Source organism: Pleurodeles waltl, chromosome 7 (assembly GCF_031143425.1).
Source record: "Pleurodeles waltl isolate 20211129_DDA chromosome 7, aPleWal1.hap1.20221129, whole genome shotgun sequence".
NCBI classification, from domain to species: domain Eukaryota; kingdom Metazoa; phylum Chordata; class Amphibia; order Caudata; family Salamandridae; genus Pleurodeles; species Pleurodeles waltl.
The window spans coordinates 933,967,463-933,991,713 of record NC_090446.1 but is presented as its reverse complement, the minus strand read 5'-3'; the positions used below and the strand labels follow the sequence as shown (position 1 = coordinate 933,991,713).

The following is a 24,251-nucleotide window of genomic DNA, read 5'->3' as shown; positions in this document are numbered from 1 at the left end:
GGCTGCAATGGCAGGCCTGCAGACACAGTTTGCATGGGCTCCCATAAGTGGCATAAAACATGCTGCAGCCCATGGGAAAAGTCTGGTGTACCAATGCCTGGGTACCTAAGTACTAAATACTAGGGACTTTCATGGGTGCACCAGTATGCCAACTGTGGGTGTAAACGTTTACCAGCAACCACATTTAGAGGCGAGAGCACAGACACTGGGGTCCTGATTAGCTGGATCCCAGTGTACTACAGTCTAAACATACTGACACCAGGCAAAAAGTGGGGGTATCTATGTCAGAAAGATGCTACTTTCCTACACCCGTCAGAGTTCCTGAGTGACATCCTTCAAGTATATTAGGATGTCGTCAACGTACATAGATGTTGCAATGAAATGGGGTGTATTATTTGGACGGGTTGTGAGACCTTTCTGTGTAATGCACTGCCAACACTTTTAGGGCCATTCAAGCTTCATTTGTCAAACCTTAGCTATACCCTAAGTAGCTGTGGCTTCGAGCAGTTAGGCTTCAACAAAGGAAAGAGAGTCAAGCATTTAAACAGCACCAAAACAAATGAAGAAGAAAGAAACTTGACTCTCAAGAAATCAGACACCAATTACTAAACAAAGGTTGTATTTTTACCAATTTACGGACTCCAAAATGAAAAAGATCCACGGGAGGGTTCCAGAGATATAGCCTTCGAAGAAACAGTAAATTAAGACATTTCACTTAACCGCGAACAAGAATTGGCAAATTCAACAAATAAATCAAGGCTGAATGTGCTTACTTGGAAATACTGTGGGAGACCAACTCTAGCAGAGAGCTGGTCAAGGGGACCAACAGGGTCCGAAGAAACTGTTACCTTCACCATAAAAGCAGTCTCCAAGTCCAGTTCCAGCACGAACGGTCACTTGCCATTGACTTCTATGGAGTGGTTGGGATGCAAGGGATACAGCATGCTGAAGAATCTCATGGATGCTGAAGATGCTGTGTTGTTGGCTGGGGTCTTCCTGGGGCTACTCTTCAGTCCATTATCCAGGTGTGGTGACTGGCCACTGGGGTCAACATCCCTCAAAGTCCTCTTTGGTCCAGCAAAAGTCCATTCCTCACTGGACTACTGGTCACCAGGCATAACAAAATGAGTGGTTCCCTTCTTTTGCAATAACGTTCCTTCTGGGTGACCACACTGCACTCCAACAACTATCCCAGGATAACCAGACTTGGTGCAACTTTTGAGCATCGGGTCTCAGTCTCCCAGGCTGATCTGTGTTGAGGAGTGACTATCCTGTGATCTGGGCTACCAACTTGCACAGGTAGGTTCCTTAGCTTTTGAAGCCCTGTGCTGCGAACAGGAAGTCTACCTGCTGACTCTTGGAGTCTCCACTTTTGGCTGTGCTGGGGGGACGACTTCTTCATGAGAATGACACCACAGGCACAGTCTTATCTTTGCTAGTCCAAGAAGCAGCAGGTGCAGTCAAACTTCTGTGCAGCCTTTTGTTTGCTGGGTCGAAGGTCAGCTGGGCAGTCCTCTTCTCCAGTCCAAGCGAGGTAAGAGTTCTGGGTGCCCCTTTTATGCCCAGAAAGTGCCCTTAGGGGAGGTCGTGGTCACTAGTCAGGAGGCTACTTGATCCCCTCCCGCCTGATGACAACTTTCTGTGAAATGTGGCATCTAGCTAGAGTGCACTATTCTGTCAGCTCCCAAGATTGCTGAACCATCCTTTTGGTGTGTGGAGCTTTGTAGCCCACCCTTGGTGTGTGGCTACCTCTGGGCTACTCGCCCATGGGAAAAACAGTTTGGCAGCTGTTTTACCTCTGTTCTCACACCCAGCCTGTCTCCCTAAATATTAAAGCTGCCCTTCCTGTGTGTGCACCACTTGCCATACAAAGGCGACTTCCCCTTTGAAGGTTGCCTTTGGAAGCCAACACCTGTGTGGCTTTCTGCCAGGAGGAGCTAACACCTCCTCCAGTGGCAGTCCTCTAATGTTACCTGTCTTGGGAGTCATTCAAACGTCACCTAAGGAAGGCAGTAATCTGTCTGGAAGGACAGTCTTTGTGTACAATCAGAAGCAGGCAGTGAAATCCCAGAGCATCCAAAGTAGGATCTTACTAAAGTTGCACTTCGCTCGCCAGTAACGCTACATTAATTTAACCATTAAATTGGACTTAATGCACTAATTCTTCTGATACCTTGAAGTACCCACCTCAGTAGCCCCAAACACAAGTTAGCAGGGCTGAAGAATAAGCCTGTAACTCTGTACTTGCCAACCGGGCTACCAGCCTCTCTCATAGTAAAAACAGCAATGGCAAGTTTTTACTGCTGGAACATGTTAAACACATATTCTACTTTTTAATTTGTTGCACCCTGGCTTGGCACTCGATAGGCATGCTAGAAGAGTGACATGTATATTAAAAAGGGAGGTTTGAGATTTGCGATGGCTTTTAATGGCAAAGTTTAATTAGCAGTTTAAATTATCTACTAGTCTGCAGTGGAAGTCTGGGAGACATGTTTTACTGTATCATACTCATAGTGGCACAACTAGTGCTTCCGTCCACGAGTGCCAATTTAATTTACAGGCACTAGGTACCCATGGTACTATATACTAGGGACTTATAGATAAGTTAAGCTAGGCCAATTTGGTATAAGCCAATCAACCATGTACTATTTTAAGAGTCGGAGCACATGCACTGAGTTCTAATTAGCAGGGCTCAGGGTATTTCAGGGCTATGGCACTGGTGCCTAGTAGAGAAAACTGGGGCAAAAAGTGGGGGAGGGAACCTGCAAAAAGCATGTTTCCTCATGGAAGTAATATGGTCTGCTCCTGCAATATTCATACCCAGTTGTGGTCTCACCTTACAGCCACTGCAGTTATAGAAATAATTGAATGCCTTATTCAAATTCAGTGAGTAAAACAAAAAGGTAATGGGTAGAAAGCTGGAATTATTCTCAGCCACAGTTACATGGGCTGCATTCCAGTCCATAGTTTTTTGCCCACTAGACCACCAATATACGAATCAGCCTTGTGCCTGTTCCAACAGGAGCCATAAAAATATGAGTTTTGCTATCTGTCATACATATGCCTTATCTAGCTACACATCGAGAGGGTGCACCACATGCCATGTACCCAGAGACCACTGGCCCCTGGAAGCAAGCAGAGTAGGACTGGATACACGTGCACAATACAAGCCAAATGGCATTCTTTACAGTTATGTCTACAATGTCAAGTGCCGTGCTATGCCCAAGCTTCAAGCAACCCGATTAGTCACCTGGTTCAACAGCGCAAGATCTGAGCCCAGACGTAAAACCTCTTTGTCTCCAGGCTCATGTGTACCAATCAGTCCTTGCCCCACAATGATCCCTTGAAATGGTAAAAAGACAATGGAAGATCTCGAACCTGAGGGAGTGTTAAATTTTTCACCTCATAATGACAAGAGGGACAGTTGTGGCACACAGGAGGCATTAATCGTACAAAAACAGCTATCAAATGACCAGGATGCTTATCCCGTGGAACGGACACACTGCATTACACAGCTAGTGGGGCGAGGATGGTGGGACTCGGAGTAACGAAGAGAATTAGTAAATTAACCATTTCTATAGTTACCCTTTGTGCTGTAGGAGGTGCTCACCCGGTTTCTCTTCTCCTTGCAGGTTGTTCCATCACCCAAGTCTGTACAAACACATCCACAAAAAGCACCACGAGTGGACGGCACCGGTTGGCGTGGTCTCCCTTTATGCTCATCCCCTGGAGCACACAGTAAGTGCCAGAGGTGAAAAATGGATTAACTCCGACAAAGGGAGGGAATAAAATAGAAGCTGTGAAGGACAACGGGGAAAGGATGGAAGGAAAGAGGAAAGAAAAAAGAGCAGCAAAAAGAGATGAAAGAGCTTAATGGCGAGGCTACATATGGTGACGAGGGTGAGGTTGTGGGTTGTAAGGAACGTGTTTGTGGTGAAGAGGAAAAGCAGGAGCAAGGACTAGAGAGGAGATCACCGGGCTAACTAGAGGAGTAGTTAGAAGGGTTCAGTACCAGAATAGTGTGGCCTAAATATGGTCTGGCAAAATTATAGTGTCCTAAATATAGATTTAAAAAATATTTCCCCTTCAGAGTTAATAATAGCAAATCTACTTCTAACAGTGATAGTTTTGCAAACAATATTGAATCCACAATATTTATGTCAGACTTTATTGTTGTTACCAATATTCTGTCATACAACCAGTGAGAAGGGGAGAGGGGCAGGAGCTGGGCCGGAGGAATGGCGTTAGGGGAGACAGGGGAGGGAGGGTGAAGGGGTTAGGGCAAGAGGAGGAAGGGATTAGTATAGAGGAAGAGTGAGTTACAGGAGAGGAGGCAAGGGAGATAGGGAGAGGCTGGAAAATAGAAGGGAGTGCGTTTAACTGTAATAGGGATAGAAAGAATTATGACAGCAGAGAAGTTAGTTATCAGAGAAGAAAGTATTTGGGAGCCTGCTGGTTTCTTTTTACATACCCAACAATATTTAAACCCCCCTAGATAGTCAAATCATGCCTAATGGAACATACCAGCCCCCTTAAGTGAATTATGTGGTCATTGTTGGGCGCCTGTAGGCTCTGCACTGGCCACTATCACACTGCCGCAAGTGTTTAATCTTAGTTGGTGTCTCTGTCTTTTCAGTTGTCAAACATGCTACCCCCCATGGTGGGCCCAATGGCCATGGGGTCGCACGTGGCCACAATCATGCTGTGGTTCTGCCTGGCGCTGCTCAGCACCACCATCTCACACTGCGGCTACCACCTACCCTTTCTGCCCTCACCCGAGTTCCACGACTTCCACCACCTCAAGTAAGTACAGATAATTCTTTCAATCCAAGCCTCTGCTGTTTACAAACTACCCCTTCCCAGCTTCGAAAGTCTGCACTTTCTATCCAAAAGTGTTATACACTTTCATAAATCCCCAAACATTAAGAAGCCTTCATACCCCCTTTCAATCCTGATCTCCGCTGTAGGTGTCTTCAAGTGTTGTTGGGAGGGCATTGCCAACACCCAGGCATAGGGGACGTGTAGTCAGAGGGCTCTCGTACCTGTGCCCCATAATCCGGCCATAATCGCGCCCTACTTGCACCATCGGCAGCCTAGCCCGGGGAGACAGCACCAGACGACACTACTGCCTGCAGCGGCTCCACTGTGAAGGGGCGAGGAGCGTAGCTGGGGCTCGGCCAGCTCGCTGTTCGGAGACCACACAAACAAAATGGCGGGCGGATTGCTGGCCGTGAGTGGGTGAGCTGGTGCAGACAAGTGCACAACATCGGCAACACAATCCGCCAGTGCCACTACTGCTGTAACTTACCTGCTGTGCCGGAGAGGTGGCATGAATGCACAAACGGCTGGAGCTCAGAAAGTGTCGATCACACACCATCCGGAGCTATGTGAAGCAACCAAGATGGCAAGTGACGGTTGGTTACTGATGGCCAGTCCCCAGCGAAGAAGACAAGAGGTGAGGTCCCTGGAGCCCCAACGGCCGCACTTGTCGAGCGGCGCTGAAGGAAGTGGCCACACCCGGCGTCCACTCTGATGCAACACCTGACCCGAAGCAAACGTTGTAGAGTGCATCTCTGGTCCAGCTACCAGCTGCAAGAGAAATGCTCGGTATACGGACCCCTAGCGACTCGAGAGGTGAGAGGGGGCCAGGGAGGGAGCTGCATAAGGAGTAAGATGCCAATCCTCTGTATCTGACTCCCCCCACTACCAAGCCCCCACCTTGCTTCACTCTTACAACCCAAAATCACCGCAGGGTGTGGGCTCAGAATGGCCTCAATTAGCCAGGACTGGAGGCTTACGAAGTGGATGACGCCTAAGAGGAGACGGCTGGGGACAATTGATGGTGAGGCCGGGGCCATGCAGAGAGTGGCCTGTGGGTGCTGCCCTGGTGTGTGCAGTCGGCATGAGGTTCCGGTGGCCCCTATGATTGAGGATGGGGCTACCTGGGGCATATGGCTCTTTTGACTGTAAACTCGAGCAGGGCTGGAGCTCAGAATGCAGTGTCGAGCCCATGATGCCCCCCCCCCCTTGGCTGTGCTCCTGCCTGAGAGCCTCAGTACCACTACGGGGTCCCTGGCAGTGGCGAACACTGTGTACTACTACAAAGCACACATAGGAGGTGGAACGGAGGTGGGCTGTGCATGCCCTGGGTGGCCCCTTGCTTGACCAGCTGGTGTGCTTGACGGCAGAGCACGGACCTCACTTCTTCTGCGCTGGCTGGTGCTGGGGTCATACGGGGTCCATTGGAAATACCTTGATTCCCTGTTTTTATTTGGCTTCAGAGGTGGCGGCCCCCTCAGGTGCACAACACCTGTATACCAGACTATCTTTGAGGTGGGGATTGCCCCTGAAGCCAGTGGATTTTCCAAAATTGGAACCAGATGCCCTGACTAATACCACCAGGGGCTCGCTCTCTCCTTCACTCCAACCCAGGCGCTATCGCTGGTCAGTGAAGATCATGGGGTGAACCAAGACCAAAACTGACAATCCAGCTCCTCCTGCACACCTCCACTCGCCTCCATCGGTTAGCTTCCCAGCCAAGACACCAGAGATTGACATGCCCTCATCTGACGCAACACTCCCAATGGACAAATTAGACCTGGTGCTGCAAGAAATATGAGAATCGCGAATGGTCATGCAGGAACGACGGGCCATTACCACCGATGTAAGTCTATTGAAAGATGACCATCGCAAACTGTCCAATAGGGTAAAAGCTATTTAACGATCGCCCTCGACATTGTCCCTGGTCATAGGGAACTTACCACACAGTTGGCCTAGCTGCAACTCCGGGTGGATCTTCTACGGGGCTGGGTGGAGGATGTGGAGGGGAGAGCCCCCTGCAATAATCTTCGTATCATTGAATTCCCCAAGGGCATGGAGGGCATGTGCGTCACCCAGTTTGTGGAGGACTGGCTCCGAACAGTGGTGACTCCCACTGGTATCTTGAACATATTGGTGGTCGAGAGAGACCACAAGGTACCTAACAGGAAACCAGTCCCTGGAGCTCCCCCAAGACCAATGTTCCCTCTAATTTTTTTCCACAGTGTGCGGTCTCTGTGCGCTGCAGCCAAGGATACGTGCACCAAGAAATTGACCATTCACGCGCGTGCAGCGCATAACTAGCCAAGATCTTTGGCATTAGCCTCTCCATACCACTAAAGCAAAAAAGGGATATCATTGCTCCATGCAATAAGGCATCAAGGCAGTTTTGTGACCTGGTTGCACACCCCAAGGACATGACCTGTTAAGTGCCACCTACACCCCAGTTAGAGAAAACAGAGGAACATTGCCCGCGGCCTTTAAACGCTGTTTTCATTGACTTCAATCCAGATTCAAATATGAGCATTTTCTGCAATAGGAGAGCACGACTATCGCTCTAAAAGGCTTATTTGAGCTGAGACAGTGATAATGCATATAAACAACTATGAAGTATGACAATGATGGAAAAGTTGATAACAGCACATTTCCTACCGTTCTGAAGCATTTCCTAGCTCATTAACCATTAATTTTCAACATAAATATCACTTGCTCGCTTGTATGCTAAAGTATGGCAAATGATGTTTAAAACACTCCCGCGGCATTTAAACGCTGTTTTCATTCACTTCAATCCAGATTCAAATATGAGCATGATCTGCCTTAGGGGAGCACGTATATCGCTCTAAAAGGCTTATTTATTAACGTGCGCGCTTGCCGAAGGGGCCTGCGCGATGGGGGAAGGAAAGGTGCGCGCGCACTTGCGCGCGCGCCTTACAGGGAACATTGCCCGAGACCCATTGTGGCCAAAGTCCTTAACTTCAAGGTCCGAGACACTCTGTGGCAAGCCCTCAGGCAGCAAGCACGTATCCTTGTAGACAATGCTAGGGTCTCCCTCTTTCCAGACTATACCATCACTGTACAGCGCAAACAGGCTTCTTTCCAGAAAGTCAAGAGGCATCTTCGAGCTGAGGGCCTCATGTATGCGCTCCTCTTCTCAGCAAAGCTTAAAGTGCTACATGACCAACAAGGGTGAGGCCCCAGAACAAGCATTGCATTGGTTGGAACAACATTTCCCTGATCCCTGGATGCGGGAACAGATGGGCCCAGCATCATTGAAGGCGAAACGTGTGCAGAGAAGGTGACAACATGGCAAGACTGTCCAGACTGGCAACACCGGCCGAGGGACTCCTTTCCTACAACAAGTGCTGTAGGGTCAACTGGCAGCTATCCGGTCAGTGACCACCCTTTGGACCTCCCCCCGTCAGCCCATAAGCTCCAGCTCATCCCCGGACAGTGCCTTGGAAACGAATGGGAGTGTGGTACAGTTTCTGCGGTTACTCCACATACTCCGGATGATCTATAAGAGGGAGCCATGCTGTATCTATTGTCCAGGGCTGTGTGCCCCCAGAGGTGAACCAAAGTACGGTATCCACACAAAAAAGACAGAGAATACTAGCCCAAATGCATAAGTACCAGGCACTTATCACCTTTTTCCAAGAAACACATCTGGTGGCCTATGAGGCTACCAAATTGCACAAGCATTGGTGGGGCCAGTAGTTCCACACTCCCTACTTAGCCTATTCATGAAGGGCAGAGATCTGAATCCGGACTGGGGTGCCATTTGTTATCCAGGACTTAAGGGTGGACACACAGGGTCAATATGTGTTAGTGCGGGTGACCTGGATGGGGATATAATCATGTTGGGGTGTGCTACGCACCTAATACAGCGCAAGTAGAGGACTCCCTTGGCCCCCTTGAGTAGGTGGTGTTTGATAATGAAGAAATGGCACCACAGTTGCAGGAAGCTAGGGTGCAATACATGAAATTAATTGAATGCCTCCGGGTAGTGGATTATGGCCTGTACACACAGAGGGTGCACACGGAGGCGGACAGATCAGGTACACTCTGGTGAGCATAATACAACCAGACCTCTCCCCAACACCGATCCTAGCTGTTAAGGGCCATGGGCGCAGTGGAAACTCAACTCAGGATTAAAACAGCATTTTGGAGTTATACTTCGCTCAACCCCACCTCCTAACCAAGAGGAAGTAGTGAGGTTCCTTCAGGGGACACACCTTCTCAGGGTGTGGGCTGCTGTCAGCGAGGTCCTCTCTGATCCTATTATGGTGAATGAAATCAGGGCATCCTTGAAAGACCTGGCACGCAATAAAGCACCGGGGTCCAACAGACTCCCAGTGGAGTTTTATTCCACATACTTCACTCAATTGATCCCACAATTAAAAAAAAAAATGTATACACATCCCTCAACTCAGGCCTTCTTCCCTCTTCCACCAGAGAAGCACTAGTGACGTCTTTACTGAAACCAGGGAAGCCCCCACAGGAATTGTCCTCATACTGCCTACTATCAATACTAAACACCGAGTATAAAATACTTAGCAAGATTCTGGCTCACAGGCTGCTTCTGATGCTCCCACAGCTGATACATATAGACCAATGTGGGTTTGTGCCACACCGAAACACCTCGCTGAATACCCAACAGTTGTTCAAAATAATGTCTGCCAGCCGGGACCTTTACCCTCTTGACAGTTGTCTCTCACTGGACATTCAACAGGCTTTTGATTCTTTAAATTGGGACTTCATGCTAGCAGCCCTGACTTGCTTCGGGATACCTCAAGCCTACATTAGATGGGTCAAACTGCTCTATACTGCTACCACAGTTTGGGCTCGAGCATGTCCACACATAACCCAATCCTACCCTGTATGGCAAGGTACGTGGTAGGGTTGTCCCCTCTCCCCTCTTCTCTTCATACTGGTAGTCGAACCCATAGCACAAAGAATTCGACAGAAGGCTGATCACAAGGGGATTCCTGTGTGCAATACAGTCCATACTATCTCACTCTATGCGGATGACATGATTTTATATTTTAAAGATATGCGGGAGACATAAGCAGAGATGGCCCAAATGTTATCCACCTTCGGGAGTCTTTTGGGCCCACGCATATATGCGGACAAATCTTGTGTACACTCCGTTGGCACGTATGCAGAACCCACCGTGAGCTTCGCTGATTACGTGATACCGGTGACCCTTTGCACCTTCCAGTACCTCGGGGTCCGATATATAAAACTGGCCCTGACCTACTGAAAGGTAATCTTGTATGCATGGTTACGGTGCTCAAATCTTAGGTAGCCTTTTGGATTACATTACGCCTTTCCATTGCTCGACGGCTAGCCCTTGCCAAAATGGTGATGTTACCGCGCGCCTCTTATACCACTTCGTGAATATATCAGTCTTAGTAATTGCAAGGATCTTCCAACACCTGAACACCATAATGACTGATCTGGTGTGGGGACAGGGGCACCACTGAGTCAGCTTAGCAAAACTGCAATTACCAACTAATAAAGGCAGCATGGGGCCCCTGAATTCAAGGCGTCCTGTGTAGCCGGTTCAACTGCAATGGTTGGCGTACTGGTTCACTGGTCACAGCCTGTTTGAAATAGACCATACTGAGGCTCAACTCGAACACAGTCAGCTACACCGCCTGCTTTGCCCTGATGCCCCTAAGCTTCCTACACACATGTTGCTCTTGCGCACTGCGCTGACGTATTGTAAACTAGCGACGAAAGATACATCAGTCCGGGTGCCTTACACCCCAAGTATACTCTTACGAGGCCTCCCTACCACCTCGGGCACCTTAATGAGGGGTAGACTTGAACCCTGGGAACAAGAAGGGATTACCACGGTGGAGTATGTGTTTACAGAGGGCTCGCTCATGACACACAAGGACTTTATACACACACATAACCTTTCGGACTCCCTATTCCTCACTCATGGCAGTATCCTTCGAGATGTGTGTAAATATTGGGCAGCGGATGGTCATGAGCCACCAGCTCATGAGCTACACCCGGCATTGCAAACGATGGCACATGGTCAGCACCGTTTTCAGTGGTTATATAGGAGCCTCAGGGTCCACCTTATGACACCACTTACATCCTTTAGAGAAAAGTGGGAGGCAGACTTAACCAGGGCACTCTCAGACAAGAAATGGGCATGAATGCTAGAATACCCCAATAAAGTGTCTTGAGACTCAAGATTCAGATTTATTCAATTTGCCATTCTACATAGGGCATACTTAACGCCTCGCAAAATCTGTCAGATGTACCCCACTGCATCCGAACACGTGATCCACATGCTGTGGGCCTGTCCACAACTTTCAGACTAATAAGTGGTACTATTGAGAGCACTAGTTGAAGTCACAGGTCAGGTCCTTTGGGATAACATTGAACACTCGATACTAGGACTGCCCATGAGACCTAGAGGATCCAAAGCAGGAGTGTGATTCACAAAATTGGCTGTTCTAATAGCAAAATGCCTTCTCACTAAATGCTGCAAATCCCCTTGGGCCCCAAAACTGGATGACTGGCAGGATAGGTCCAGCGCTGAGGTCTTGCAGAATGTTTGTCCCTCACACGGGAGGAGTACAGGGGGCTCTGCAAATCGCCCATTTCCCCGGAATGGGATATGCTATTGGAAGGCTTTAAGGCACAAGAGGCCGTTCCCTGAGGTGACACAGACTCACAGTTAGGTTGTCCACTTTGGTCCAGTGCCGATTGCACTCTGGGGGGTCTGTGTCCTGCAGAGGCTCTAATACCACCGGTTCAACCAGGTCCATATCTGGACTGCACCATACTTGCACATACACTACCCCCTTCCTGGTTCTGAGCGGGGGCTCCTAGGGGGCTCCTCGGTGGCACAGTGGGGGTTTAGGTCCAGATGGGGGATTGAATATGTTGTTGAATCTTTGTTTGCCTTCTCACATTGACTCAACCAAGAATGAACTTGAATGCCACACTCATGGCACTTAATATATACTGTAGACTATCTGTACTGATTCGCTACTTGACAGTCATTCTCTTGTAATGCCTAATATTTAAAAAAATGTAATACCAGTTGGGTCGAAAAAAAGTGTTGTTGAATGCAAGCCAGGCAGTTCTTACAGCACTGCAGTGTATAACTTTACACATCAAGTAGGTTACTCACCAATGGACGAACTTCTTGGCAGCTGTACAAGTACTACAATACAAAGACACAGCTTACATTCAATAGTTCTCAACTTGACATATGCATTACCTGTGACAGACATATTTGGCACCTAATAGTCCACTTAAATTCTGATACTGGAAAAATATCAGAAAATACTATAAACAGCAGCCAAATACATCAAACATCACTTCCCCTCACACAGGCTATCGTGCCTGATCCAAAACAAGGTAAATGCACCATTACACCCCTTTCCAAAACCAAAACTAATGATAAATACCTTTAATCTCGGGGACCTATCACAGCCGGGTCAAGGCCCATTCTAGCTTATCATAGTGATCAATTGAGTCATGCACCCCGAATCCCTGAGGAGACAAAGCAGCCTTATCAGCAGTCGAGTCCCTCTTAAAATGCAATGCATAGTCAAACACAACTGTAGTAATGCCACAACACAAACCATCCCCAAGACTCAGTCACTCAGAGGTAGGTCTCTATCTACCCCAAAGCATATACATATAGAAAGTGGCAGTTATACATATGATACAAATATACATAACAGATTTTTCTGCCTTGGAATAGAATACATCCTTTAAAACTAAAATGAAGGTCTAGATCATTGGTGTTTAGGGGGTTTGATTTACATAGATTTATCTAAAAGGAACACATTAAAATGGTGGGTGTTTAGCTTAAAATCTGGCATGGGTCTTGCCATACAGTTACTACACTGGGCACGCCTGTGGTAGACAAAACAAACACATGCTCTCACTTGCTTTCTCTTGCTTCCTCCTCTACTTTTCTCTTTCCTTCCCACCCAAAAATACTTCTCTAAATGTTCTTAAAACACTGAAAAGAAGAATGGGATTCCATAGAAGACTGTTTTACAAAGAGGCCATGGCACACTGACATTGTTTGAATGAATGATAATACTTACAAAGCACACAGCTACTTCTGGGACTGTCCCGATACTGAGGCTAACAAAATATGTAGATCACAACATTTAGGCAGAGGCGGCTCCTCCATGAAGGCAGAGGAGTGTCGCCCCCACCAGCAGCAACAGCTGCAAAACCTTTACAAGGAAATAATAACAACCAGTGTTTGTCATTGTTTCCTTGCAAAGGGGAGGGGCCACGGGGGTGACATGCTCTGAGGGGGAGTACTGGGGGAGTGCTGAGCACTCCCCCAGCACTCCCCTCAAAGTGCATGTCTGTTTGGTCGGTCGTCTCCGGCCGGCCAAACACACATGCGCACAGGGATATCTCCAGCCCAGCAACAATTTTGCTGGGCTGGAGAGAGCCTGCCAGGCTCCCAGTCTGCCTGATAGCGCACTGGCTGGACGCTCCCAGCCAATCCTGATGTTGCTTTGGACAGCATCAGGATTGGCCGCAGGGCCGGCTGGGAGCCTGTGCCTGCCTCCAGCCAGCAGAGGAGCGGGTCGCGGCACGGGAGCCAAGGTAAGTTTCTTTTTTTTTTTTTTTTAAATGTTATTACTATCCCCCCTTGCCACCTCCCTGCCACCCAACCCCTTCAACACCTGTGAGCTGCAACTGCATTAGACTTAAACAAAAAGCCAAATTTTGAATACTTGCAAATGTCTAATTTATTTTTGGTGTTTCGAAGAATGAAGAGAAGCTGATTGTATGCTTGAGCAGCCAGGAAGGAAAAGGACAGGCAGCCTTTTTTTGCAAAAGATTTTCTGGAATGACTGCCAGCAACAGATCAAGCGCTCTGGAAGGCTGGTAGTGACTGAGTATGTTGAACACATAATGATGGCCAAGTACTAAGTATTTACAGTACCCTTTCCCTAACTGGGAGCCAATCCAAGGCCAAAAGATGGTGGGTGAGAGGATTTTTAATTTTAGTTACAAGCTGTTACAACAGATGCTTATTCCAATTCTAGCTGTATGAATGTAGGAAGCTGGCCTGGTGTGTGGTGGGTACCTATGGTAATTACACCTTATACCAGGTCCAGGTATCTCCTCTTAGTCAAGTGAAGGCAGTGTCAAGAAGCCAGGCTCTCTAGAGGTAACTGTGGATGAGCAGCTAAGGCTTATCTAGGAGACATGCAAAGCTCATGCAATTATCACTGTAGTCACACAGCACTTACACACATGAAAGAAAACACTCCGTTGTGCAAAAATAAAGGTACTTTGTTTTCGGAAGAAATCACCACAAATTACTAAACAGGTAACCAACCCTTAGGAGGTAAGTAATACACTAAATATAAACACTTGTAATCAGAAACATGCATAGAAAAGGTTAGAAAACAAATCAAATAGCAATAACCAATAGTGACCCTAGCGGGACCACAAACCATATACTATAAAAATGGAATGCAAACAAGGTACCCCCACCTAGGTAAGTAAAGTGTGTAGAGGGGAGCTGGGAGTACTAGAAAACCAGGTAAGTAACACAGTACGCCCTGGCGATCAGGATTGCAGGAGTAAAACACTAGATTTTCCCCAAACCACCCAAAAGGAGGAAAAGAAAAAGAAGACACCCAGACAACACTGCAAGATAACCAGCAGTGGATTCCTGAAGAAAGAAGACTTGTGGAGAGAGGGGTCCAAGAGTCACAGTGGAGTCCAGGAGGAGTAGGAACTACTACCCACCCAGCTGTAGTTGCAGGAGTTGGTCAACGGTGATGAAGCACAGGTCAGCACTGCAGCCCTGAAGTCGGAGAAGAGTTCCTGAAGGATGCAGATGGTGTCCCACGCTGGAAGGAACATTGCAGACAGGTGTCGGTTAGGAATTCCACCAACAAGCCTTTGCAAAGGCAAACTCGTGATTAGTGGAAAAGTGGTGCTGCCAGGGACCAGCAAGGCCCAGGAGGACTCAACCCAGGAGGGGGAGTCACAGGGGACCCTCAGCATAGCAGAGAGTCCACAGGAGCAGAGGCAGCACCCACAGGAGTCCCACAGGATAGGGACACAGGAGTTGCAGGAGAAGCCCATGCAGCACTACAAAAGAGGATTCCCATGCCACAGGAGAACCACGCAGGAGGCTGTGCTTTTCAGTATGGTGTGCTGGGGACTGGAGCTACACGTCGCCTGAAGATCCCTTGGAGGAAATACAAACAAGCCTTGGCAGCTGCAAAAGACGCAGTGCATGGGGGTACTGTCCTGTGCAGGAAGGCAGGGGCTTACCTTCTCAAAGTTGGACAGCTGGCATAGGGAACCAAGAAGACTACTCCGGACCACCACCCATGATGCAGGATGTATGCAGCTCAAGATGAGGGGAGATCCACACAGCCAGCTGTCGCTGTTTGTAGGTGCCTGCGGTTGCAGGGAAGTGACTCTTTCACTCCAAGGGAGATTCCTTCTTCTTCTTGTGCAGGCTGAAGAGTTGCAATCTTTAGAGGATTCACAGCTGGGGAAATATTGCAAAGCTGGCAGGAGACATGGAAACAAAGTTGCAGAAGAGCCTCATTTGTTGTAGCAGTGTCTGTCAGTTCCTGGAGGGTCCAGTCGCAGTTTCAGTGGCCAGAGGTCGAAGTGGAGGTTGCAGAGGAATCCTGCTGGAATCTTGCAAGCCGAATCTGAGGGCCCACTCAAGAGAGAGACCTTAAATAGCCCTGAAAGGGGGATTGGCCACCTAACCAGGTAAGCACCTGTCAGGAGGGGCTCTGACGTCACCTGCCTGGCCTGGTCACTCAGATGCTCACAGAGTTCCCTGCCAACCTTGGCAACAAGATGGCAAAAGCCAGGGACCCTCTGGAGGAGCTCTGGCTACCACCTCTGGGGTGGTGATGGACTGGGGAGTGGTCACTTCCGTTTCCATCATCCCGTTTCATGCCAGAGCAGGGACTGAGGGTCCCTGAACCAGCGTGGACGGTATGCTTGGAGGGCACCAAATGTGCCCTTAAAAGCAAACCAGTGGCTTGGGAGGCTACCCCTTCCAAGCCAGTCACACCTATTCCCAAAGGGAGAGGGTATTACTTCCCTCTCCCACAGGAAATCCTTTGTTCTGCTTTCCTGGGCTTGATCAGATCAAGCAGCAGGAGGGCAGAAACCTGTCTGAAGGGTGACAGCAGCCGGGCTGCCTGGAAAACCCTATAAGACTAGTGGCAGTAATGCTAGGGTTCCTCTAAGGAGCCCCTACTGTGCCTGGAATCATACTTCCAATACTTGCAACAGTATTGGGGTATGATTCTGACATGTTTGATACCAAACATGCCCAGGTTGGGAGTTACCATTATGTAGCCAGACATAGGTAGTGACCTATGTCCAGTACATGTGTAAAATGGCATCTCCGTACCGACAAAGTCCAGGAAAATAGATCTTGTGTTTATGGGGGGCATCTCTGCTAGTGCAGGGGTGCCCTCACACACAGGTACCTGCACCCTGCCCTCTGGGCTGAGAGGGCCTACCATAGGGTTGACTTATAGTGACCTGGTGTAGTGACCTGTAGTGAAAACGGGTGCATGCAGCCGTTTCACGCAGTCTGTAATGGCAGGCCTGCAGAACCCTTTGCATGGGTTCCCTATGGGTGGCAGAATAACTGCTGCAGCCCACAGGGATCCTGTGGAACCCCAATGCCCTGGGTACCTAGGTCCCAAATACTAGGGACTTACATGGGAGGACCAGTATGCCAATTGTGGGAAGAAAAAGGTAGAGTTTAGAGGAGAGGGCAAAACTACTGGGGTCCTGGTTAGCAGGAACCCAGTAGACACAGTCAAACATACTGATAACAGGCAGAAAATGGGGGTAACCATGCCAAGAAAGAGGCAATTAATAATACAATTAATAATATCTGAAAATCTGAGAATGGTACAATTAAATATTTGTAGATGATGTGAAAGGATATAGATTGACATGGCAGATATAATAATTAAATATATGGCATCTAATAGAAAAAGTAGTTCGAAAATGATAGAGAGCTGATGACCACAGAGAGCGGTATTTCATAATAGACTAATCTAAACATATATGTTCACTGTAGAGCAGTAATATTATCTTTTTACGTGTTTCATATACCTTTCATTATGTTGTGAACTGAAGGAACCAACTGCTGCTGTGATGAAGGCCACAAAGAATTATGTTGGAAGCTGAAACCTGCATGTACATATTAAATGCTGTCAGTACTGTTGACATTGATATCGACTAACAAAATCAAATGATTAATTCAAAACCCTTGGAAGTCAACAGACAAAATAGATTGGATAGCGAAAATATTTGAAATTATTTTAAAGGATATTGGAAAGATTTATTTTCAGTTGGGTATTGTATGCTTTAGCATCATTTTAAAGGAACAACAGATGACATAATTAGGGTGCTAATTAATTTGTATTTATAATATGGAATTATAATAATGACTGTTTTGTATGAAGTAAATTATTTTAGGGCATTTTGTGTAGGAATGGGCATTTCAGGATACCTTTAAGATATGTGGTTCTGACGGGTGTAGAAAGTCAACCATGAGAAGAAAGCATAATTTTTCTTTCGAGAAGTTGTGATCTTACACTCTGGCAGCTGACGCTGGCTTTCAGTCACCTCTCGCTTTGGTCTCCTTGTGAAATTATGGCAATGGTGGGTAAGGTGCATGAGGTGAATGTTTCATGAACCTTGACATTGTATAGAAAAAGACAGCTTCCAACAGTTTCCTGAAGTTCAATTTTTCACCGAAGGCAATATTTTTGCACTACGACCTTGAGTTTGCAAATGGTGCTTGAGTTGAGTATAGTGATGGTCAATTTCAGGTTCAGTCTGGTGGATAATATTGTGAAGTTATTATTTGCTGCCTTGGGAACCAGTGGAGCGTTTGTAAACCAGGTATTATGTGATCACGTCTTCTTAGGTTCCACTTGGTCGCCTGATTTTGCATTTTTTACAATTTGTTTTATGTTGATTTGGCAGCCAACAATATATGATGTTGTAGTAATCCAAGTGTGTCAGGACCAGTGCAGTGCCAGTACAGTAGTACTGTGGCAGCTTTGTATAGCCATATTAGGGCAAAGCCTACATTTGGTACGGTTTTAGTGTCATAGTTCTTTAAAAAACACTCTTAACTTACTAAATCCTTAGTATAATTCCTAGTTTAAATCTAGCTAGCTCTCAGTAGTCATAATTTGGTTGTATGCCACAATATCGCCTACGGAAATATTGTCTAAACATCGTCTACATAAATATCGTCTGATATAAATATTGTGTCCTACACAACGTTTGCAAAAATTTATAATGGGTGTAGATTTATATTAACTCGAATGAGCTGACATTTTTATAAACTAAGTAGGATAGAATTTTTATATTAGATGATATTCTAACAACAATATTCAGGTATTTCTATAGCATGAATACAGCGTTAGCATAATCATCGTGCATTGTAAACTGCAGTAATTCTAAAGATATATCCATAGTTTTGTTCCAGTCTCCATGTATCTTCATTGAAGCCTTTGTATTCATAAAAGTGCTTAAAATAGCATGGGTTGTTGCAATTTTTGGCTGCAATGACACAAAAAGTGTAAGCCATATTGTAGGAAAAAATAATTTGGAAGAGGAGGCAAAGGTTAGACAAGAATTTGAACTGAGATGCATTTTACTGAACCTGAAAGCTCTGTTTAAATGAATGAATGAGAAGAGCTATGAATTTTTAAGAGTGACGGGATGGAGGAGGGGACGGCTGATTCTGTGTGCGACGGTATCACGTTCATTCAACAGAGGGCATTAAGGGCCAGATGTACGTACGTGCCAAATTGCGACTTGCAATTTGCGAGTCAGAGCGACTCGCAAATTGCAACTCGCAATTCGCGATGCAGAAAGGTGTCTCAGACACCTTCTGCGACTCGCTATGGGGTCGCAAAGACCCGCCTCATAAATATTTATGAGGTGGGTCGCCGTTTGCGACCCCATAGCGAGTCTGGGCACTCACGGGGATGGTGACCTGCTGGAGACAGCAGACCTCCATGTCCGTGACTGCTTTTCAATAAAGCTGTTTTTTTTTTCTCTTTGCAGCCCGTTTTCCTTAAAGGAAAACGAGCTGCAAATAGAAAAAATACCGAAACCTTTTTGTTTCGTTTTTTTTCAGAGTAGGCAGTGGTCCATAGGACCACTGCCTGCTCTGAAAAAATATTTTTGTGAGCATTCACAAAGGGGAAGGGGTCTCATGGGACCCCTTCCCGTTTGCGAATGAGTTACCATCCACTTCAAGTGGATGGTAACTGCGAGTTGATTTGCGACCGCATTCGCGGTCACAAATCAACTATACATCGCGGTGCGACTCGCATATAGGAAGGGAACACCCCTTCCTATTTGCGAGTCTGAAACACATTTTGCGAGTCGGTACCGACTCGCAAAATGTGTTTCTGCATCGCGTGAGGCCTCTTGTGCCTCGCAAATGGCGTTTTTCGCCGTTTGCGAGGCGCAAAAGGCTACTTACATCTGGCCCCTAAATTCGCATCAGAGTCAACAAGTGAAAATGGTCAACTGTCCTCAACGTTCTTTACGTTTATGATTTTAAGTTCCAGGTCAAGCATGTAAACTGGTTAATCTAGTGTAACTCTCATCATGTTGAAAGTTTAACACATGTGAGGACAGTATGTTTAGTTGGGTGATGAAGAAAGCCTGTTGCATTGCTAGTTCTTGGAATGTCTTGAAAACCTTTTCTTTTCACCCATTCTTATCTTGACTTTCCAGATTCAATCAGTGCTTTGGAGTCTTGGGGGTATTGGATCGCCTTCACGGCACTGACAGTGTGTTCAAGCAAACCAAGGCCTGCGAGAGACATGTGCTTCTACTCAGCCTCACCCCGCTGACCGAGACCATCCCCGACCCACCAAAGAAGGCCCAGAATTGAAGTCTGCCTTCAGGAGGGTGGAAGTGCACCACAACCCTCCACCCATCGCCTCAAACGAGAGACCTGGACGTTTAGGCACTATATGTAATGAATAACTGATTTAGGATTTTGCATAGAGAAAGCTGATTAACGCTACATATGGATATAGACATGCAGAGATCAACCTATACATGAGAAAATATTTTTTTCGGGGGTTTCAGATGAGGAACTCAGTAGGGGAGCTCGTGGGTAGAGTCTGGTTGGGATGAGAGGTCAGAGGGTTCTCTTTTGTGTCCAGCATCCTTCACATTAAGCCGAAGGATAGCATGAGCAGGCTGAATGTGTTATATTCAGGCTTTTTAAAGTCTGCTGATAGTGTTCGTCTTTTGTACTTCCAGAGCAGACATCATAAAGCTAATGTCAGGTCGCTGTGTCTGCCTACACAAATGCTTTGGAGTGGGACGCAGAGGAAATTCTCTATTTCCTCTAACACGTCAAGTATCGGATCATAGTTGCCAAGCCATAGTGCCGTAATGCCTGGAACCACAGGACATCAGATCCCGCCATTAATACAGTGTTGATGTATGGCAGGCTCTTCACATTTGCAATCTGTGTCTCGTTTTGCCTTCTGATGTCATCACATGTTGTGCATTGTATTTTGCTCCTGGACTATGATGTCCTCTAACACTGTGGCAGCCACTGGTCAGCACATCTTTATATCATCTATGTTGTGAAAAATGTGCCTACATTGGTCAGTGCTACACAAATGCAATTGTAATGCTTTTTCAATGTAGGCAGTGATATACAGATAAACCAATCAGAAAATCGCCAAGCTTTGTTCTTTATGTATTGCTTTTTAAAGTTTTTGAAGTTATTATTCAATGCCAGCATCAACATTTTCCTTTTTAGGTTATGTGAGCAAGCGCTTTGACCTGTTGTAAGTATTGTGGGCTTTTAACCACGCCCATCTACGCCTATCACTTTAATTCGTTTCTGGGCCTGCCTTTCAAAAATCACTTAATTTCATTGGTAAATGCTTTACGTTTGTCCCACCTTGAGGCTGTTTTTGTCATGCCTTGCAGACTGCCCCTGTTACATGGATTATTGCACAATTGCTGATTTACTTCAGCGTGGGCAAGCTATTTTTTTTCTTTTGTCTCTTCCCTTTGTGCCGCATGGTGATCATTGCACTCACATCGCAAACAGGCACAACAGCGTGAACTCGATTGGCGGTAATGGAGCTCTGCTCAGATTGTTCACAGTTACCCAATCAGAGTCATTTCTTGTGGCCCTCCCCTTAAAACACTTGAAATTGGTAAATGCTTTACCTAAAACAGAAATCCTCAAAGTGAAAGAGGGAGAGCCGATACTACAATATTCACTGCACTTGGTAAACTCGCCTCATAATGCTTTGCAGGGCATTACTTTTACAAAACATTTTTGCTCATAACTCAGCCTGTGGTGGTCCTAGGACAACGGGACCACTACATTCAGCACTACATACTCTTTCTGCCTAGGTCACCTCTGGGTCCCCATACTAGGTTAGTGGGGACCCCAAAATAATAAACCTCTCACCATTCAGTGTCTTTTTAAGCGCTCTTATGGCTGGAATATTTGTTTTACAGTTGAGAATAGCTTGTGGTTTAAGAGCCTTGTTTGTAATATAATTGCTATAGGCCTGCTACCCCTGAAAATTTGTAATGCACTACGCTCTCTAGGGGCTAAATATATGGTTATAATGCATTATTTATTGCCATTTTCTTATTGTGTGGTTATGCCCGCTAGGGGCTAACTTTATAGTTACATGATCATGTCTCTTACAAACGCTATTTTCTTTGTGATGTCCTCTAGGGGATGTTTCAAGCATTACAGTCCTGTCAACATACTAAAATATCTGTGACATGGAAACTCAACTCGCCTCATAATGCTTTGCAGGGCATTACTTTTATACAACATTTTTGCTCATAACTCAGCTTGTGGAGGTCCTAGAACAATGGGACCACCACGTTCAGCACAACACACTCTTTCTGCCTAGATCACCTCTGGGTCCCCACACTAGGTTAGTGGGGACCCCAAGAAAATAACCCCTTCCACCATTCAGTGTCTTTTTAAGCGCTCTCATGGCTGGAACTTTTGTTTTATAGTTAGGAATAGCTTGTGTTTTAAGGGCCTTGTTTGTAATATCATTGCTATAGGCCTGCTACCCCTGAAAATGTGTAATGCAATACACCCTCTAGGGGCTAAACATATGGTTACAATGCATTGTTTATTGCTATTTTCTTTTTGTGTGGTTATGTCCTCTAGGAGCTAACTATATAGTCACATGATCATGTTTCTTACAAACGCTATTTTTATTGTGGTGTCCTCTAGGGGATGTTTCAAGCATTACAGTCATATCAACAAACTAAAATATCTATGACATGGAAACTCGCCTCGTAATGCTTTGCAGGGCATTACTTTTATATAACATTTCTGCTCATAACTCAGCGCGTGGTGGTCCTAGAACAATGGGACCACCACGTTCAGCACAACACACTCTTTCTGTCTAGATCACCTCTGGGTCCCCGCACTAGGTTAGTGGGGACCCCAGAATAATAACCCCTCCCACCATTCATGGTCTTTTTAAGCGCTCTCATGGCTGGAACTTTTGTTTTACAGTTAGGAATAGCTTGTGTTTTAAGGGCCTTGTTTGTAATAGCATTGCTATAGGCCTGCTACACCTGAAAATGTGTAATGCACTACGCTCTCTAGGGGCTAAATATATGGTTACGCTGCACTATTTATTGCTATTTTCTTTTTGTGTGGTTATGTTTTCTACATTGTCATGTTTCTTACAAATGCTATTGTCATCGTGGTCTCCTCTAGGGAATGTTCTAAGCATAAAATATTTGTGGCACGGAAACTTGCCCCATAATGCTTTGCAGGGCATTACTTTTACAAAACATTTTTGCTCATAACTCAGCCTGTGGCAGTCCTAAGACAATGGGACCAACCTCAAAACATTCACCATGACGTGCTCTTTCTGTCTACATCATCTCTGGGTCCCCACACTTGTATGAAACTATGAAATCCACCCTCTGAGTGATTTGAGCTTATTTACGAAGATTCTGTTGAACTGCTATCACTTAAGAGTTGTAAATTAATTAGTCAACCGATGCGTGAGATATTTTATTATAAACATTGCGGGCATTGAGTAATTTTACATTTAGCGAGAAGAGGAAATACAGTGTTTCTTAAAGAGGATAAGAGAGGTGGGACCCTAAGGGGCATATTTACTAAATGTGCACGCAGCGCACAGCAGCAAGCAAACTGCTGCCCTGAGTTCCATGAACGGGAGGAGCTGAATAGTGCCATATTTATTAAGGTATGATACACTTCAGCTCTCTACCTGTGCTGGCACACTTGAGGTTGCCTAGCGCCAACATAGGCACCCATACACCATAGTGCAAGGATGCCTGTGTTACAGGAATTTCCTCTTTCTATGCGTGATGCAGGATGCGTCCTAATCCACGACAGTTGTGATGCGGCCAAGTTCACAATTTATTGTGGCTTGGATATCACTGACTCCATTGGTTGAGCCATTGGTGCCAATGTTGCATTCGTGGCCACGCCTGGCTGCAGTCAACTGGGTTTTGAGGTAATGTGCAATTGTCCCTCATTGACATGCCTTTTGATGGGACTCCCATGTTTGGGGACAAGGCAGATTCTGCTCTGGAGCAGTTCAAAGACAGCAGGGCCACAGCACGCTCCCTGGACTTAAATGCCCTGCCTCCCCAGCTGCATCAGCCCTGCCATTGCTTCCATGGTTTCAATAGAGGTACTTTATACCAGCAGCTGATGGAGCCTCAACAAGGTGCCCAGTGACCCCCTGGTCAAGGACCTCAAGCAGCTCAGCCCACTGGTCCTCCAACCCCCCTGCAGCACCACCTGACCTGCCAAAACCTTGTATTGTTCCCTTAGTGGAGCTCAGCCAACCAGTTGGAGGCAGGACCCAATGATTCCTTCCAGGTTGGCAGACCATAACATAAGACAGGTGGGTCCAGCATGTAGTCCAGAAGGGGTACTCCTTTCCCTTCATTGCCACTACACTGCACCTTTACTGTCCCCGGAACGACTGAAATAGGACCATCTTTCCATCTTACATCAGGAAATGCAGAGCCTTTTGGACAAAGAGGTAATAGAGAGAGTGCATGCACCAGAAGTAGGTTGTGGTTGTTATTCCTGCTATATTCTGGTGCCAAAGGTGGATGGAGGACTTCGACTAATGGGAAGAACCTTGGCTTGATCTATGTGCCACAACCAAAAATGCACAAGGACAGCAGCTCTGCGTGTTGGAGTTTCTGAGGCATCTTTTGCTAGGGGATGCATTTCACCTAGAGTGGAACTCATATACTCCAGTATGCCTTACCGCCGATACTTCATCTGATTCGAGTGCTGAAGAAGATCAGGACTGATGTGGCCTAAGTCATCCTAGAGGCCCTGGATTGGAGCTAGAGAGTATGGTATCTTG

At 46.5% G+C, this 24,251-nt stretch overlaps 1 protein-coding gene across 2 annotated transcripts in view; it reads left to right on the top strand.

The window, feature by feature from the left end:
• Positions 1 to 20,573, top strand: part of FAXDC2 (fatty acid hydroxylase domain containing 2) — a 133,477-nt gene extending 112,904 nt beyond the window's left edge. For both annotated transcript variants that reach the window (XM_069199618.1, XM_069199619.1), the window contains exons 7-9: positions 3,633 to 3,738; positions 4,637 to 4,803; positions 19,603 to 20,573. In XM_069199618.1, coding sequence (XP_069055719.1) covers positions 3,633 to 3,738; positions 4,637 to 4,803; positions 19,603 to 19,762 — 433 coding nt within the window. In that variant the 3' untranslated portion in view covers positions 19,763 to 20,573. The remainder of the gene's footprint in view (positions 1 to 3,632; positions 3,739 to 4,636; positions 4,804 to 19,602) is intronic.
• The last annotated feature ends 3,678 nt before the right edge of the window (positions 20,574 to 24,251 follow it).